This window comes from Schistocerca nitens, chromosome 3, assembly GCF_023898315.1.
Source record: "Schistocerca nitens isolate TAMUIC-IGC-003100 chromosome 3, iqSchNite1.1, whole genome shotgun sequence".
Classification (NCBI taxonomy): Eukaryota; Metazoa; Arthropoda; class Insecta; order Orthoptera; family Acrididae; genus Schistocerca; species Schistocerca nitens.
Genome location: NC_064616.1, coordinates 972,224,117 through 972,242,957, shown reverse-complemented (window position 1 = coordinate 972,242,957; position 18,841 = coordinate 972,224,117). Strand labels below are relative to the sequence as shown.

Genomic DNA, 18,841 nt, shown 5'->3' with positions numbered 1-18,841 from the left:
ACCCGGTACATAAACAGCAAAGGAAATTATTTTGATAAAATATTGTGTATCAGTTTCAAACAACAGACGTTTAATTATTGCAACCAAATTGCGGTTTCATACTTGTACACCTGGTACTCTTGCATCTCGTGTGTTCACCGGCTGCAGCGCTACGACGCCGTTCCCGCAGTGAAGGCTACCACACCGCAGTGCATACGAGAAACCGGATCCCTCCGTGTTAGAAAACAAGATACTGGCCGTGTGAGTACGGCAGAACACACGGTCTGGTGACAATCGTGCCACCAGCAGTCGGCGTGCTGCACGAGCTCCGAACACGAGCACGAACGCCACTTTTTGGTTATTGCACATTAAGGCGTTTACAGTGTTGCGAAGGTATTTTAAAAGATACGAAGGTAATTAGGTTAATAAACGGAAGAATCGTGATGAGGGAGTTACGCTGTGGCGAAGCACCGGAGCCGACGGGTCCCCGAACGAGTTCGGGAATGGCGGCGTGTAGTGTGCGTAGCGCTGGTGACGTGACGTGGCGTGGCGTGGGCTAGGTGTCGGCGGCACGCACTCCGCCGCGGGCCCCCGGCCGACCATTAAAAGCGAGCGCAGCGCACCACAATTATCATTTCGTTGCACGAAACCATTGGAAACAATCTGCCCCTTCCCGCGCGCCCGGTGTCGTAACGACTGCCGTGTTTAAGGTGGCAGGTGCAATTTCCCGGGCGGAGGTATTTCCACCTTGAGATATCAATTTGTGAAGCGTAATGAAGGCCGAGCCGACCACCCAGGCTGGCCGCCGGGGTTCGAAGCGCATACGTCGTCGCGTCACAACCGGTTCTCCCTCACTCTTTCCAGACCCGCTGCGACTCAGTATTCGTCAAGTCGCCCTTTCGGGCTCGTCGCTTGCCGTCTGTGCGGGTAACTAACGCGACGACGACCTTCCTTTATATACCCGTTTCTAGGCCTTCAGTTCTTCCCTTTGACCGTCGCTATAGCTTTCAAGAACGACTCCAGTCGCAAAACTGCTCAACCGTTCTCTCTCTTCGATTCGTTATGTTCTGTATCACCCGGCCGAAGTGGCCGTGCGGTTCTAGGCGCTGCAGTCTGGAACCGCTAGACCGCTACGGTCGCAGGTTCGAATCCTGCCTCGTGCATGGATTTGTGCGATGTCCTTAGGTTAGTTGGGTTTAACTAGTTCTAAGTTCTAGGAGACTAATGACCTCAGAAGTGGAGTCCCATAGTGCTCAGAGCCATTTGAACCATTTGTTCTTTATCAGACTTTTTTTTCTCATCGGTTCGTTGCACGACTTTTTCATTCCTCGCTCTATCGAGCCACCTGATCTGTAACAGTGTTGTTTAACAGCAAATAGTTCGTGAACCGAACTCAGCATTTTTTCGCTTTTCGCAATGTGTAGCTTTAACTGACGTTTCAGAAAAGCAGACAGTGTTAGTCCTGTTCTGACACCGATTTTTGTGTTGTTACCGTACAACGCCTAGCTACGTGAACGTTTTCGCATTGCCAGAGCTTCTCTTTCAAAATATACCGGGTGATCAAAAAGTCAGTATAAATTTGAAAACTTAATAAACCACGGAATAATGTAGATAGAGAGGTAAAAATTGACACATGCTTCGAATGACATGGAGTTTTATTAGAACAAAAAAAAAAAAAAAAAAAGCAAAGTGTTGCTAGACGCGTGAAAGATCTCTTGCGCGCGTCGTTTGGTGATGATCGTGTGCTCAGCCGCCACTTTCGTCATGCTTGGCCTCCCACGTCACCCAGACCTCAGTCCGTGCGATTATTGGCTTTGGGGTTACCTGAAGTCGCAAGTGTATCGTGATCGACCGATATCTCTAGGGATGCTGAAAGACAACATCCGACGCCAATGCCTCACCATAACTCCGGACATGCTTTACAGTGCTGTTCACAATATTATTCCTCGACTACAGGTATCGTTGAGGAATGATGGTGGACATATTGAGCAATGCCTGTAAAGAACATCATCTTTGCTTTGTCTTACTTTGTTATGCTAATTATTTCTATTCTGAACAGATGAAGCGCCATCTGTCGGACATTTTTTGAACTTTTGTGTGGTTTTTTTGTTCTAATAAAACCCCATGTCATTCCAAGCATGTATGTCAATTTGTACCTCTCTATCTACATTATTCCGTGATTTATTCAGTTTTCAAATTTATACTGACTTTTTGATCACCCGGTATTTTAGTCCGTAAGAAGACGACATCGGGGGGTGTCTTTTTGGAATACGGGCGTTGCCCAGAAAGTAATACACCGCATTTTTTTCGTCAACAGCTCTTTATTGTATATAACAAGAATTAACGCACGAATGAATGTGTTTTATCTACACACCCTATTTTTCCGCGCCCTGTCGGTACTAATACTTTTCCTGGTGGCGGAGCCACTGCTTCACTGTGTGCATCACCTCATCATCATCCTCAAAATGTCTTCCACGAATGGCATCCTTTAATGGCCCAAATAAGTGGGCTAGGTCAGGTCTGTCAGGTTTTGCAGCCCGTATATGGTCTCTCCGATCGGCGCAAATCGTGGAGCTCCGCCGAACCGCCTTCTGATGACCTCCCCCTCCGTGCCCAGCGACTAACTGTACTTCTGTCTACAGCAGATGCTCCACAGACTTGGCAAAAGCGTTTGTGAATATTCCTCACTGGCCTTTCTTTGCAGTGAGAAATTCAATGACGGCACGTTCCTTGTAACGCCCGTCACCTACAGACGCAATTTCGAAACTGTCCTGCAGCTACGCTATCTGTCGGAAGTGACAAACTTGGCGCCCTCACTCAGGAGAACTCAAATAATACATCCGTAACGTTTCGCATTCGTTGCATTGTTTTCGGCTGAGGAAGAAAAGAAAATACGGTGCATTACTTTCCGGGCAACCCTAGAACGTGACGACACACTGTCTTCCCCCACTTGAGTGCAACGCACAGAACTTTCATACAACCATGTGAAACTGTCAGAAAAGTGCACCTTTGGTGTGTCGTTCAACTCTCATGTCACATTGGCTTTAATATCGGTTATGTCGTCAAAGCGTTGACACTTCATGTGAATTTCTGGGTTTTGTTGTAGGTTCGTTACGATAACACCTAGTCTCATGACCCGTAATGATCTTTTCCAGAAAATAATTGTCCTCGTTTTGGATTTCAATCAAGTCGCCGCTGGCATCAACTCGTCGTTGTTTTTGTTCGGGAGTCTAGATGTGTGGGACAAACGCTGCACACGCTCTTTCCTTCTTCAAATCATTTAGGAGAATGTCCTGAAAACTTTATTTAGAATTGTTGCTCCATTGTAGTTCATGACAGAATACTGCCTACTCACAAGTAAACGGTCGAATGCACATCCGTTGTTTACAGTTGTTAGTACAAGCTGCCGCAGTAGTTACTACGCTAATATTGCTTATACGCAAGGAATAAAATCAGCTTAGGAACTGTTAGGACCGACTGAATATGCTCACGTAAAAGGAACCTGAAACCAAAAAGTTCACGTATGCAAACGGCTGCAAAAATATATATCATAACGCCTGTGAACGATTTAATCCACCGTTGGTCTTATTCGTGCAACGGATTGTACAAATTCATTTCCGGAGAAAACTGAACGATCGTCGTCGCCATCGGACAACAAGTGACGCCTCTACACTCAGCAGCTGTACATACTCATGTTGCTCCTGTACGTTGGCTGCTCTGCCCACCTTCCATTACGCCGTCGTTTTCGTCTTACTACCTCTATAAATCCCGCAAAAATCTTCATTATTCCATCTAACGCCATTCGCCTGGCTACACGTGCCGCTCATATCCATTTAATTTTCATTCCAGGAATAATTAAGTCTTCCACGCCAGTGTGTTACCTGATCAGTTTGCTTGATTTTCTGTTTCTCCTACCGACTCTCGACAAGCGCCTCTGCATTGCTCGCGGAACAGCCTTCACTTTTTGAACGGTTTTCGCACCGAAAATCCATCATTCTGAATGGTAATTGTGTTACCCTCGGAAAGTTTTGATACATGGAGAAGCAGACTTCAGCAAACGCCGAATACGTACTAAATCGCTACAAATAAATACGATTTTGCTCTGTAATTTGTATTATTAGATCGAAAAGTTTATTTATGGCCAACGGTAGATGAGGGCTTCTGCGACTTGCAACTATTCGCCAGTTCTCACAGTGCAGCTCGTGTTTAAATGTCGCAGAGCTGCTAATTAATTACGGGCTCTTTGATATTCTACTTGCGTAATTCTGATTATTTAATTACTCTTCGTTAAATGATTGGCACTATAACATGCGTTCCGTCCGGTTATAAACACACTGTGTTAGCTAGTTACAAGTTATTTTAATTTGTACTAATAATTTACATTAAACTCTGAATGCATTAGTCCATTTTTCAAATCTATTCATCATATTACTTCTTTCGCAGTATCGTATGATCCACTCTTCAGAAAGTTTCCGCCTGTACTGATTTTTGCTTGTCTGGGTGCTGACTCCATGTTGGTTCTCACACAGATAGGATGCACACATTAAATGCATAGACAGCCTTTAGCAAGCACTGTAAACGGTCAGTGGAAGCAACTATCCACTGTCGGGCGTCAAAGAAATCATTGCAGCGCAACTGTCCCCTCCTACACTTTATCCAACTGTGGTATCCCTCGACGCTAATTAACGGCTTTTTTTCTTTATTGTTGGACCTGCAGCCTATATTATATCACAGTAAGACATTATGTAGGAAACTGGAAAACAGTACGTTGCCCGATATTTTACTTTGGTATATAAGCTTATTTCGGCTTTATTTTTTTTATTTTATTTTTTTTGTTTAAGATGGGGGGGAGGGGGGGGGGTAAACTGCTAGGTCATCAGCCTCGGCTTTGTTGCCCTCATCATTAGGTGTCCTGACATTGTAGACGGATATATATCAACTCTGAGTAAACCATTATTGCTGTCTGTAGTTGTTGGTTGTAGTATTATTTTTTCATCAACGTTTTAAAGCTGTTCAATAATTTACTGTTGCTCGTATATTATAATACATTTTTACTATCTGAGAGCTGTGGAAATTCAAGGTTGACGGCTCGTTGTTTACTCGAAGTAAACAACTAGTTGTCAACCTTGAATTTCTATAAATATCAGATAGTAAAAAGTATTATAATATACGTGCAATAGCCAATTATTGAACAATTTTAAAACGCTGCTGAAAAAATATTACAAATAACTACTACAGACAGCAATAATGGTTTACTCAAAGTTTACACACGCCCATCTACAGCGTCAGGACAAGTACCGATGAACGCAATAAAGCCGAAATAAGCTTATACACCAAACTAAAACATCAAGCAACATACTGTCCTCCAATTCTGTACTAATTAACGGCAGCAACAGCTAGAAAGACAAACAGCTAGATGTTTTTGCAACTGTGTGTGAACGAACAGAAACAGTTTCTGACTTGGCCAGCTGAAGAGAGACCGCACAGCGTCCCTAGTAGCCTCTGTTGCCGTACAGAAGCTCATTCGTCAAAGGTCCCCCAGAATTAAGTTATCTGTCTCGAAAACAGTAAATTGCGCTCCGCGACAGTACGGAGGGCCGAGGCCGATGCAAAAGTCGTTAAGACGGAGCGCACGCAGTGCGCAGGAAATGAGTGATCCCGAGCGGGCAAAAACCCATTACTCTTTTCCGGCGGTCTTATCGAGTTTGTGACCCGGTTCAAAGAAGCCATTCGCACAAAGTAAGCTAAGTAAATTAAGCCCCAAGCGCCGCCGCTTAAGGGTAGAAAGTTTGATGAAATGCGCTGCTCGCTTTACGAGGCGCTGTTAAATAAAAACAGAAGTGGCGCTTCTGCAGTGCGCCCTGCGACACCGGACGACGGAGATTACGCATTTGTCTTGTCTCCCACCCACTCACACACCACTTCTCATTTTCTCGAATAAATTGTAACACCGGAATCGATTTGACTTCAAGTTCTTGCTACATTACAGAGTATAGTGTTACTGCAGCGCACGTGGTAAGCCGAAACAAGCGCCGTATTATTGTAAAGATGCGTCCACAACTTGTCCGACTCGCGCTCGTGTTGCTTCTATCTTCGTACACACTACTCCAGTTTTGTTGTTGTGATGTGTTGCTGAAGACGTAGCGCCCTTGGAAGTCTTTGCTTCTAAAGCGTTAGGTATGGGTAAATTTTCTCATTATTACCATCATATTCAAAAGAATCTGGCCATACTATGGACCTTCGCACGTTTGGTTCTTTATCGGGCAGCCTATTTTGAATCTGGTGTGATTTTTACAATGATGGGATCCTGATCGTGTTCAGTGCATCGTAGTATACACTGAAGCGGCAAAGAAACTGGTATAGACACGCGTATTCAAAAACAGAGATATGTAAACAGGCAGAATACGGCGCTGCGGTCGGCAACGCCTATATAAGACAAGCATCAGGCGCAGTTGTTGGATCGGTCACTGCTGCTGCAAAGGCAGGTTACCAAGATTTAAGTGCGTTTGAAGTGGTGTTATAGGCCGCGGACGAGCGATGGGACACACCATCTCCGAGGTAGCGATGAAGTTGGGATTTTCCCGTAGGACCATTTCACGAGCGTACCGTGAATATCAGGAATACGGTAAAACATCAAATCTCAGACATTGTTGCGGCCGGAAAACGATCCTTCAAAAACGGGACAAACGACGACTGAAGAGAATCGTTCAACGTGACAGAAGTGCAACACTTCCGCAAATTGCTGCAGATTTCAGTGCTGGGCTATCAACAAGTGTCAGCGTACGAACCACTCAAAGGAACCTCATCGGCCGGCTGCTGTGGAGAAGAGCGGTTCTAGGCTCTTCAGTCCGGAACGGCGCGGCTTCTACGGTCGCAGGTTCGAATCCTGCCTCGGGCATGAATGTGTGTAATGCCCTTACGTTACTTACGGTTAAGTAGTTCCAAGTCTAGGGGACTGATGACCTCAAATGTTAAGTCCCATAGTGCGTAGAACCATTTGAACATCATCGATATGGGCTTCTGGAGCCGAAGGCCCACTACTGTACCCTTGGTGACTGTACCACACAAAGCTTTACGCCTCGACTGGGGCCGTGAACACCGACACTGGACTGTTGATGACTGGAAACATGTTATCTGGTCGAACGAGTCTCTTTCAAATTGAATCGAGCGGAAGGACGTGTACGGGTATGGAGAAAACCTCACCAATGGACCCTGCACGTCAGCAGGGCACTGTTCAAGTTGATGGAGGCTCTGTAATGGTGTGGGACGTGTGCAGTTACGTTTAGATGTGACTGACAGGTGACACGTACGTAAGCATCATGTCTGATCACCTGCATTCATTCATGCCCATTGTGTATTCCGAAGGGCTTGGGCAATTCCAGCAGGACAATGCGACACTCCACAAGTCCAGAATTGCGAGAGTGGCTCCAGGAACACTCTTCTGAATTTAACCACTTCCGCTGGCCACCAAACTCTCCAGACACGAACATTATTGAGCATATCTGGGATGCATTGCAATGTGCTGTTCAGAAGAGATCTCCACTTCCTCGTACTCTTACGAATTTATGGACAGCACTGCAGGATTCATGGTGTCAGTTCCCTTCAGAACTACTTCAGACATTAGTGGAGTCCGTGCACGTCATGTTGCGGCACTTCTGCGTACTCGGGGGGGGCGGGGGGGGGGGGGGGCGCCTTCACGATATCAGGCAGGTGTGCCAGTTTCTTTGGCTCTTCTGTGTACATGTGCCGTGGTCTGGGGAAAGTTGTCCCTACTGTTGTCAGGCGCCTAATGTTGTGTCCAATATGTTCTAACTTCGTGAAATATCGGTTCGCTCCCTCGCTGATCTGACTCGCGAGGACCCGCTCCGCATTTGCAATCGTGACCAGTGTCAGCTTTGTAATTTAAAAAAGGACGCAATGGTTATAGCAAGTGCCAGCTTCCTTGTGATGCGCCTGTCATCTTAAGAAAAAGACAGAAGAAGACAGAAGAAGACGTAACAAAGACCCAAAAAAACAGAGGTGGTGGCTGGCCACGGTTTTCAGGCGAAGAAAAAGATACGGTGGAAGTGATTTGATGGATGACTTACAAGTTGAAAACGTACATTTCAAGACACTTTGCAGTACGCCCGCATCTGATTTATGAATTTAATAGTCAAATCGTCGGTCCACTCCAAAACCGATATCCACAGCACAGAAAAGGGAAAAAGACGGAAGTGGAGGAGTGCAGCGAGCCAATTGATGAAGGCTTGTCGCCGTCCACAGCACTTGCGCAGCTCGGCCCGCATCCCTTTGACGTGCCGACAAGAGGCGGAGGCGGCCCCAGACAAGCTACAGGCTGTGAGAGTCCTTGGAGCCACCTCACCAGCACACGAGTAGTTTGGACGCAGCGGGGCGGGCGGCTGTGCTGGGGTGTACCCTGCTCACGTCATCGCAACTCGACTGTTCTTAACACACAAAGGATTGCACCATGATCTGAGTGAAATTAAAATAACTTTTCCAAACTTCGTCAGTGTATGCTTCAGTATCAAAATGGTAACACTGAAGTCTCAGAACGATCAAATGAATATATTAGGCAAAAAAATCTTAAGGCAAAAATAAGCTTCGCTGAGTAATAAAACTACAAAGCTAGAAATATACAAATGTATGTCACCATTAAAGGTTACAAGTCTCAACTGGATCAGATCAATACTTTGGTTAAAATCGGCGTTTTTACGAAAAATTGAAGTCACTAAATATTCAACTCAAAAAGCTGAAAATTCGTATGTAGCCTCAGTGTCATGTAAAAGCATTAACTATGTGATACCAATAAGCTACTTCTAAATTATTTACTGAACAAAATTTGGAAATGAGGTATCATTTGTATTTGTAATAGGAGGTTTTAATTGTAGCAGTCTATTGCATTCATGCAAGTAAAGTCGCATAGTCCTCAGAGCCATTTGAACTATTTTTTAACCATTCATGCAATAATGCAGCTGTACCAAGTTTCAAAACTTTATTGTAAATAACAGTGGTTACGAGGCAGTTCAGAGGTTATGTTATGCTGTCGGTTCCGTTCAAACAGTTCTAGGTAGAAAAGTTTAAACACAATCGATCGAGCTGCAACCTTTTCAGCAATTGAAGCGAAGCTAACTCTGTTTATATAAAAATTAAGAAGATTGTAAATTATTAAGCGACAGAGCTATACGTGTCAAAGAAAGGGGCCATTTAGACATTGCTAACTGTGCATAGGGCGTTACGTTTGGCGGTACGCTACGCCCCTATATATACACACACTAAACAGTTTTGCATCACCTCGGTTCCGAGAGTTATGGAACCTGAACAGAAAATTGGAATAGAGATCAACATAAACATCATTTCCGCCCTTTTTATTGCTCATGAAAACAACACACTGCATGTTGTGCCACCATACAGCGAAACCTTCAGAGGTGGTGGTCCAGACTGCTGTACACACGTACCTCTAATATCCGGTAGCACGTCCTCCTGCACTGATGCATGCCTGTATTCGTCGTGGCATGCACGTATCGTACAGCCGTTACGGCGCCTCCCATGACCACCAGCTGCGTACGTCGGTCTCACATAATGCCACCCCAAAACAGCAGGGACCCTCCATCTTCCTGCACTCGATGGACAGTGTGCCTACGGCGCTCTGTCTGGCCAGGCTGCCTCCAAACACGTCTCCGACGACTGTCTGGTTGAAGGCGACACTCATCGGTGAAGAGAACGTGATGCCAATCCCGAACGGTCCATTCGGCATGTTGTTGGGCCCATCTGTACCGCGCTGCATGGTGTCGTGGTTGCAAAGATTGACCCCGTCATTGACATCGGGAGTGAAGTTGCGCATCATGCAGCCTATTGCCCACAGTTTGAGTCAACACGACGTCCTGGCCGGCCGGTGTGGCCGTGCGGTTAAAGGCGCTTCAGTCTAGAACCGCGTGACCGCTACGGTCGCAGGTTCGAATCCTGCCTCGGGCATGGATGTGTGTGATGTCCCTAGGTTAGTTAGGTTTAATTAGTTCTAAGTTCTAGGCGACTGATGACCTCAGAAGTTGAGTCGCATAGTTCTCAGAGCCATTTGAACCATTTGAACGACGTCCTGCGGCTGCGCGAAAAGCATTATTCAACATGGTGGCGTTGCTGTCAGGGTTCCCCCGAGCCATAATCCGTAGGTAGCGGTCGTCCACTACAATAGTAGCCCTTGGGCAGCCTGAGCGAGGCATGTCATCGACAGTTCTTGTCTCTCTGTATCTACTCCATATCCGAACAACATCGCTTTGGTTCACTCCGAGACGCCTGAACACTTCCGTTGTTGAGGGCCCTTCGTGGCACAAAGTAACAACTCGAACGAATTGCGGTATTGACCGTCTAGGCATGGCTGAACTACAGACAACACAAGCTGTGTACCTCCTTCCTGGTGGAATGACTGGAACGATCGCCTGTCGGACCCCCTCCGTCTAATAGGCGATGCTCATGCATGGTTGTTTACATCTTTTGGCGGGTTTAATTACATCTCTGAACAGTCAAAGGGACTATGTCTGTGATACAATATCCACAGTCAACGTCTATCTTCAGGAGTTCTGGGAACCGGGATGATGCAAAACCTTTTTTGGTGTGTGTATATATAGTCAGAGAGGCAATGAAACAGACACTTCGTACCGAGACATCATACTGTCCGCGCAAGTCAAACGCCCACTTGCCGGCCGGTGTGGCCGTGCGGTTAAAGGCGCTTCAGTCTGGAACCGCGTGACCGCTACGGTCGCAGGTTCGAATCCTGCCTCGGGAATTGATGTGTGTGATGTCCTTAGGTTAGTTAGGTTTAATTAGTTCTACGTTCTAGGCGACTGATGACCTCAGCAGTTAAGTCGCATAGTGCTCAGAGCCATTTGAACCATTTGAGCCAAAGGCCCACTTGCGTTATGCCGTAGATGAAGTCAGAGCCGGGCAGACTTGAATGCGTTTTCGGTAAAAGTAGGTTCAAAAATTCAAATGGCTCTGAGCACTATGGGACTTAACATCTGAGATCAGTCCCCTAGAACTGAGAACTACTTAAACCTAACTAACCTAAGAACATCACACACATCCATGCCCGAGGCAGGATTCGAACCTGCGACCGTTGCAGTAAAAGTAGGAAGTGAACTCGCTACGACTGCACATCGTCCTGGATCGCTTAGATTGCAAGGAAGTAACTGTTTGTGTGCCGCCCATAATGTTGAAAAAACCGCGTGGCAAGTGGCGATATTATTTTCCACTTTTAAAGCGAGGAATTAACTTTGCTGGTTAGAGGTCGCCTTTGAACTGTTACTAGTGCTGTTTCCGATAGGGATATAATAATAATAATATTAATAATAATGTAAAGAAATAATAATAATTATTATTATTATCGTTATATTATTATTAGGGATATTATTATACTTTGTGTGTGTGAACGTTTACAGAATATATCAAATCAGTTAAAACTCAAAACTTTCATTTATAGTCACAGTTCCTGATTCCGTTGGGTAAATAGTAAGTAGGAACATTTTCTATCAGTGAGAACAATGAGTAATGTAGACTTGTAGACTGGAAATTATGGTCAGTATGTTCTCCATCGCCTTCTGGCTGACAGCAAAATTAGTTTTCAAGCTCTAGTAGACGGCGCAGGTTGGTGGAAGGCACGCACAGACAATTGAAGGGTCTCTTCATAACGACATAACAAGAAGTACAGACTATTTGATTATTACCCGCTGTCCCACAGCGGGGTGTACTGGAAATCTTGGAAAATATGCGACTGGTTGGTAGAACTGTTGATTGAGAAGCACCATTTCATTATCTTGGGTGCCCAGTGCTCTTCACACAAACGAAACGTCGTTAGTGCCTGAAGCAAGCGTGATGAATATAAAGAAACGTGTCAGCCACTACCAGTACTGCAGTCACTAAGAGAGACATTGAGACGACAGGCGCATCCGAGATGGAGGGAATCGGGTGTCTCCTTTTAGAAGCAACCATCCTAGCATTCGCCTTACGCGATGTAGAGGAAACACAGTAAAAAGACAAATCTGGATGGACAAGGGTTAGACTTCCGCCGCCTCGCTCTATCTTCAGAACGCCTCACAAAATAATGATTACTGACTTTAAATGTGGAGAATCGAAGGCCTCGTGGCACATACGCCCCTGCCGTTCAGTCACATATGTCACACATTATTTTTGAATGGTTTGTCAAGTGATATGAAGTGGAGAAAAAGATAAAAATCTTATACTATCATTAGCAATTGTGACATATCGGTTTTTCGTGATAGTGGTACCACAACCAGTCACAATGTTTAAGGATTATTGACCTCCTAACCTGCAGAACAACATGAAAACTAATCTGCGGACTGAAGACAACAACGAGATTACAACAATTTACTGGCGAAGTAACTGGGGCTGCTTAAAGTCAACAAGGCATACGAATAACATTATTAGTTTGACGAGTTTCCTGGACCTTCATTAGTTTCAGTATGCCATTCTACAGAGAAACTGAAAATACATACGAGGGTGTATTGAAAAGTAATGCCCCCGATATTTTTTATTCTGTCCTCTGTTACATTTCATGCATGTAACTCGGTCGACTTTTCGCTTCGTTGACGCAAACTGCAACCCCCCTGGCGCTAGAGGGCTCTGAATAGTAGCGTGTAACGTGGCTGTGTGTAACGTACGTGACGAACAGCGTGCTGTCATCTACTTCCAAAACCGCAGAAAACGTGCCTCCAATTGAAATCCACACAAGAATGAAAGCGGTGTGCGATGATGATTTTATAGATTGTGGTTCCGTCAACGAAGTCAAACATTCTACGGTGACGGATGAACAAATTAGCCTCTCTTTGAGAGAAAGATCCATCCTGAGGACCCATATGACGTACGTCACCAGCAAAATACGAAAAATACTTACACAGAACACACCCTTTTCGCAAGAACTAACCTATACAGTTACTTAATTTCTATTTACAGAGATCTGCGACTTCGACCAAATAAAGACCCTCGCAACTCAACAAAAATTAGCGATAATCTAGTTGAGAATCTTAGTATCATCATCTTTGATACGTGAGGATGAATACTATTGGCTCGAAAGGCGTCGCCAGTAAATTAATGTAGTAAGATTAATTATCCTAAAACACTGAGTGGCTGTCGTATTTAAATGTGACTATAAAAAATTCTCATACCCGAATGACTAATGGACGAACTGCCTATATAGCGAGAGTTCTAGAAGAGGGTAGTGCAGGTGCGTACCGCAAAAGGGGCCACACTACATCGGAAAGTCGAAGGAATTAAGCCACGTTGCCAGATTTGCGGTCGCCTGATTCAATCATCACGCGAGTGATACAGATACCTAAGAGAACTTGCGTAGCTAGATTTAAAAGTCTAAGTTCTTTTTCACGAAATGCTGGTTTGCATGTTTACAGACCCGATACTCGAGATACACAACTCAGATAGTAGAACTCTGGTCCTCTTTATCTCGCAGGACTATAAAACAAAGTAAGAGAGTAGAATGTGCATGAAAGCAAACTACTTTTTTTTTAACTCCCCATTCGTGAGTGAAATATGGATGAGAGAGATAACAACCGGTACAAAATACCGTAAGCGATATGTGCAAGGTATATATCTAGTTGTGCGGTCCTAGTATTTGTAGTTACGTTCACATTCGTTATTCGTTCTGCAAGTGTTTAACTTCGTGTGTTTATCAACAGCGTGTATTTTGGGCTTCTGTTATCAATTGTACAGCTGAAACTGTACCGTTCTGTCATCTGCATTTAGCTACACTAATTGACACTCTAAAATTTCTAACTAATTGCCGCTGGCTTTTATTTTCATAATGAAATACGACACGCCTGTATTGTAAATGTGTATCTTGAAATTCAGTTGCACAACAGACGCTGTCATAAGCCCAAAGGATTACGAACTGCGTAACACATCTCACCTTTTTGAGGTGCTAAATGGGAAGAATCTAGCAGGATAAGACGTAAGGTTTGTGCGAGGCTCTTCCAGTGAGAGGAATAGTGTTGCGAAGGAATTATCAGCCGAGAGAATAGACGGAGACTGTGATAGCGGCGTCTGGAGGCAGCACCTGCAGCTCAGGCGCGCATTTGCTTATGTATGAAACAAGGAAGAGCCCAGTTCTAAAAGTGGAGGCCTCTGCCGCGCAGCCGTAAATCGCCGTGACAACTATGGGGTTGCCGCCGCCTGGCATGCATTAGTAACCCCCACTCCAGGGTCCCGCGGCGCGGCGTTTTTCTGTACCATCGCTCCCCCACCCCCACCCCCTCCCCTGACAAAAGGGCTTCAGGACGTGGCGCGCCGCTGATGAAGCCGAGTCGACTGGCGCTCTAACTCGACGCTAATCAAATTCGAACACATTTGCCCGCTTATAAATATGCAGCGCCACTGAGACAACACGGGCGGAATTTTAGCGGAGCTTGCTGTTTACGCGAGAGGCGTGGAATTGAGTTATTCCGGTGCACCGTTCCTTAGCCAGCTCAGCGAGTGGCATTACGGTCGGGTGCCGGAGGCTCGCCCGTTCTCAAGTGTACCGTCACTCATATTAACGGCCGTTTTTAACTTCGCTGCCGCCGTCCCTACGACCGGGGACAGAGGTAAGGGTCATGTACCACTAGTTCGGACGTACATACGGGTGCACATCAACCGGCACAGAATGCCTCGAGTTTACGATGGCCGATGTACACGTTAGCGACAGTTACGACTCTGCCTGTTTCAGATGTACGGGAAAATCTGATTCAATGGCCTACAGAGAGCAACGACGACGCAAGATAGGTAGCCGATATATCAAAACGATCACGTATGTCGTCGGATAAACGCGGCCAGCACGGAAGACTTGTGAGACTCGTCTGTCAATGGAAATGAACATGGCTCCGAGGTAATTACGATTTACATATCTGACAGTTAAGTTATATGACAAACATTATTGATGACGAATGGCACGAAATACGCATCAAGTGTCGCGGTACCGAACCGATAAACCACACGAAAAGTTTAAGAGTGGGGCAAATACGTAATTCTGAAAAGGCAATGGTTACCTGCCAGCACTCGTGTCTGTCACTCCAACAGTCGCATTTTCGTCGAAGACTGCACTCACTCACTGGAACAGTATATTATGTTACAAATTTCTGAAGCCTCGATAAAGCGCTCCTAACAAGATCAAAGTACTATTTGCGTCGTGGGCGATGTCGTGTCGCTATTGACTGTCTGCCAAGTTCAAAATTTCTCGAGCATGTTATTTTAAATTGCGGGCAACCGCAAACAAACTTGTGCATTTTGAAGGAAATTATCTGCACTGGCTGTAACTTTTTTTTTTTTTTCATTAAAAGTGAGTACTGGTTTCGCGTCAACTGAAAGCGCATCCTCAGGCGATCTGCACAAAATTATTAAGAAAAAAATTACAAAGAATTCTTAATTATGGTCTGAAGAACATTCGGTTATAAACAAAATAGCGTGCTAAAAGCGGTAGCCTATAGTTGAAATGAAGAGGATAGCAGACCCTATAGAAATAACACTTGGATGAAGACGAAACGGGCCTAAAACAGCTGTACACGCTCCTACTTGTTAATAAAGAATCTGTGAGTACTCTTCAAGTACAACTGTATAATACTACTTTTTAGTAACACACTATTCTTTAGACCGTTGTTAAAAATTCTTTACAAAAATTTTTTCGTTATTAATTTTCTACGTATCACCTGAGGAAGGGTCTTCAATTGACGCGAAACCGATAGTGGCATTTAATAAAAAGGATTTTACAGCCTGTGCCGATCATTTCATTCAAAATGGCAAAATTTCTCGTCACGTTTGCATTCATACGATGTAACAAGCCTTCTCTAAAATGGGCATTCAACCACAGTGTCACCTTTAGTTGTAATTCCACTTTATGCTTCCATCACAGTGTTTCCGTTCTCACTCTATCATGCAACTTCAAAATGTAGCCTATCGCCTTCTCTGCTAACAGAGAGCCACTTCCCCAAAATTACCCAAACCTATACAGACTGAAATACGTTCTTTCATTATTTCTACTGCACCACGTAAATTTTGCCCGTTATTTCTGCATCGTCGACGCTTGACTTGTCTTTTCAGTCACGCCCAGACAACTGTTAGTAAATTTCAGAAACAAATTAGTTGATCCAAAATCAAACTCAGTTTAAGACATGCATCTGAAATTCAAAAAATACACACAGCGTGTTAAGGGTATAGGTACAGATATTATGATAAGTGGTGCCTTAATACCTACCCTCTCCAGTGTGTTACTTTTTTTGCTCCGAGTCTAAAAGTTGTCCTGCAAACACGTCACCAAAGTTACTACCTGATGTTTTCTGCACGGTCGTGGACTGCGCTTATCAGTTCAAACAATCTGTCCACACTTCAATACTGGACCTGCTGCCCAGGGGAAATTGAACGTTAATGGCTTGCTTGTGCCAAAGGTACGTGTAGAACAGGACATGAAGGCCGAACGGTACGATCGGCCGCCGTGTCATCTTCAGCCCGCAGGCGTCACTGGATGCGGATATGGACGGGCATGTGGTCAGCACACCGCTCTCCCGGCCGTATGTCAGTTTACGAGACCGGAGCTGGTCAGCACACTGTTCTCCCGGCCGTAATTCAATTTACGAGACCGGAGCCTCTAATTCTCAATCAAGTAGCTCCTCAGTTTGCCTCACAAGGGCTTAGTGCAACCCGCTTGACAACGGCGCTCGGCAGATCCCACGGTCACCCATCCGAGTTCTAGGCCAGCCAGACAGCGCTTAACTTCGGTGATCCGACGGGAACTGGTGTTACCACTGCGGCAAGACCGTAGGCACCCGGAGGTATTAATGAACCTAAAAACATACTACTCGTAACAGCTGTGATTATTAGTCTGCTGATGTGACGTTGTTCAGTACACTGTCCTCACTATCAATAGAAATATGTTCAAAAATGGCTGTGAGCACTATGGGACGTAACACTCCTCTAGAACTTACAACTAACTAACCTAAGGACGTCACACACATCCATGCCCGACGCAGGATGCCAACCTGCGACCGTAGCGGTCACGCGGTTCCAGACTGAAGCGCCTAGAACCGCACGGGCACACCGGCCGGCAATAGAAATATGTGCCGTTGTGCCCCTACCACCCGTATAAACAAAACACTGCCTTCTGCCAATCTGCTGTGGTCCTTTCATTGTTTTGCAGATACTTGTACAACCAACGTGTTGACTACAACAATCGCTTCACCACCTTCACAGTACCTTCAACCACTTCGATGGTGTAAAGTGCATTCCTTTGTTGCGGCATCGAGTTATTTTTATGCCACGTAACTGTCATCGGCAGGTCCTCTGACCAGGGACGATCCCATTTGCCACGAAACAGTACACCCTCTAGAAGCGCATTAGAATGTTCGTGTGCCTAGGAATTCCACAGCCAGTTCCATAAATTCGTAAAGTCAGAGCCAAGCGATTGTGGGGGAAGGCCGACGAGTGTATTTTGGAGTACTCACCTCCTCCACCTCGCGCGCTGCCCTGCACAGGCAGCGCTGACAATGCCAGGAACAGCAGCAGCAGCAGCAGCAGGAGGGAGAGGGGGAGCTGCGTCGGAGCCACCCTCAGCGGCCGCATCATCCCCGCCGCCTTCTGAAACATACAACCATCACATGTAGCCTCAAACTCATACACGGAGCTCGGTTCGCTGCACGTCACTTGGAGCGCTGCAACGGTACCAAGCCATCATATCATTATCTTATTGGGTACTTTAAAGTCTGTCATATTGTAAGTAGGCTGTTTAGGTTTTTATGTTGGTAACACCATGTAGCGCTCTATATGAAAATCACTGACTGCTGTGTACAGTCTGTGGCTGGTTTGCATTGTTGGAATTTGCTATTGTAGTGTTGGGCAGTTGGCTGTTAACAGCGCGTAGCGTTGCGCAGTTGGAGGTGAGCCGCCAGCAGTGGTGGATGTGGGGAGAGAGATGGCGGAGTTATGAGAGCGGATGATCTGGACGTGTGTCTATCAAAGAGAGTAAATTTGTAAGACTGGATGTCATGAACTGATTATATATATATATATATATATATATATATATATATATATATAATCTTTAAAAACAAAGATGATGTAACTTACCAAACGAAAGCGTTGGCATGTTGATACACACACAAAATTCAAGCTTTCGCAACCAATGGTTGCTTCATCAGGAAAGAGGGAAGGAGAGGGAAAGACGAAAGGATGTGCGTTTTAAGGGAGAGGGTAAGGAGTCATTCCAATCCCGGGAGCGGAAAAACCTACCGTAGGGGGAAAAAAGGACAGGTATGTACACACACACACACACACACACACACACACACACACACATATCCATCCGCACATATATATGACTTTTGAACACTATTCAGGTAAATACATTGTTTGTTCTCTATCAAAATCTTTCATTTACTAACTATGCCTATCAGTAGTTAGTGCCTTCAGTAGTTAGAATCTTTTATTTAGCTGGCAGTATTGGCACTCACTGTTTTGCAGTAGTTCGAGTAATGAAGATTTTTGTGAGGAGTAATGAAGATTTTTGTGAGGTAAGTGATTCATGATAGGTAAAGGTTATTGTTAGTCTGGGCCATTCTTTTGTAGGGATTATTGAAAGTCAGACTGCGTTGCGCTAAAAATATTGTGTGTCAGTTTAGTGTAGATCAGAATAATTAAAGAGAGTAATGTCTGAGTACGTTCAGTTCTGCTCAGCTGTTTGAAAGGCAAATAACGTAAGAGGTTTATCAGCACAGTCATTCATTGATTGATTTTTCTAAGGGGACGCTTCAATATTTGTTTTCGTTTCGTAGTAAACATAAGCTAATTTCATCGCATTGCGTTCCCAATTACGGCTTCT

The 18,841-nt window shown here is 45.1% G+C and overlaps 1 protein-coding gene across 1 annotated transcript in view; it reads right to left on the bottom strand.

Annotated features, from left to right (window-relative positions):
• The window catches only part of LOC126249508 (latrophilin Cirl), a 777,653-nt gene that overhangs the window by 427,715 nt on the left and 331,097 nt on the right, over positions 1–18,841 (bottom strand). Inside the window, exon 4 of the mRNA XM_049951159.1 lies at positions 17,469–17,601. Coding sequence (XP_049807116.1) covers positions 17,469–17,601 — 133 coding nt within the window. The remainder of the gene's footprint in view (positions 1–17,468; positions 17,602–18,841) is intronic.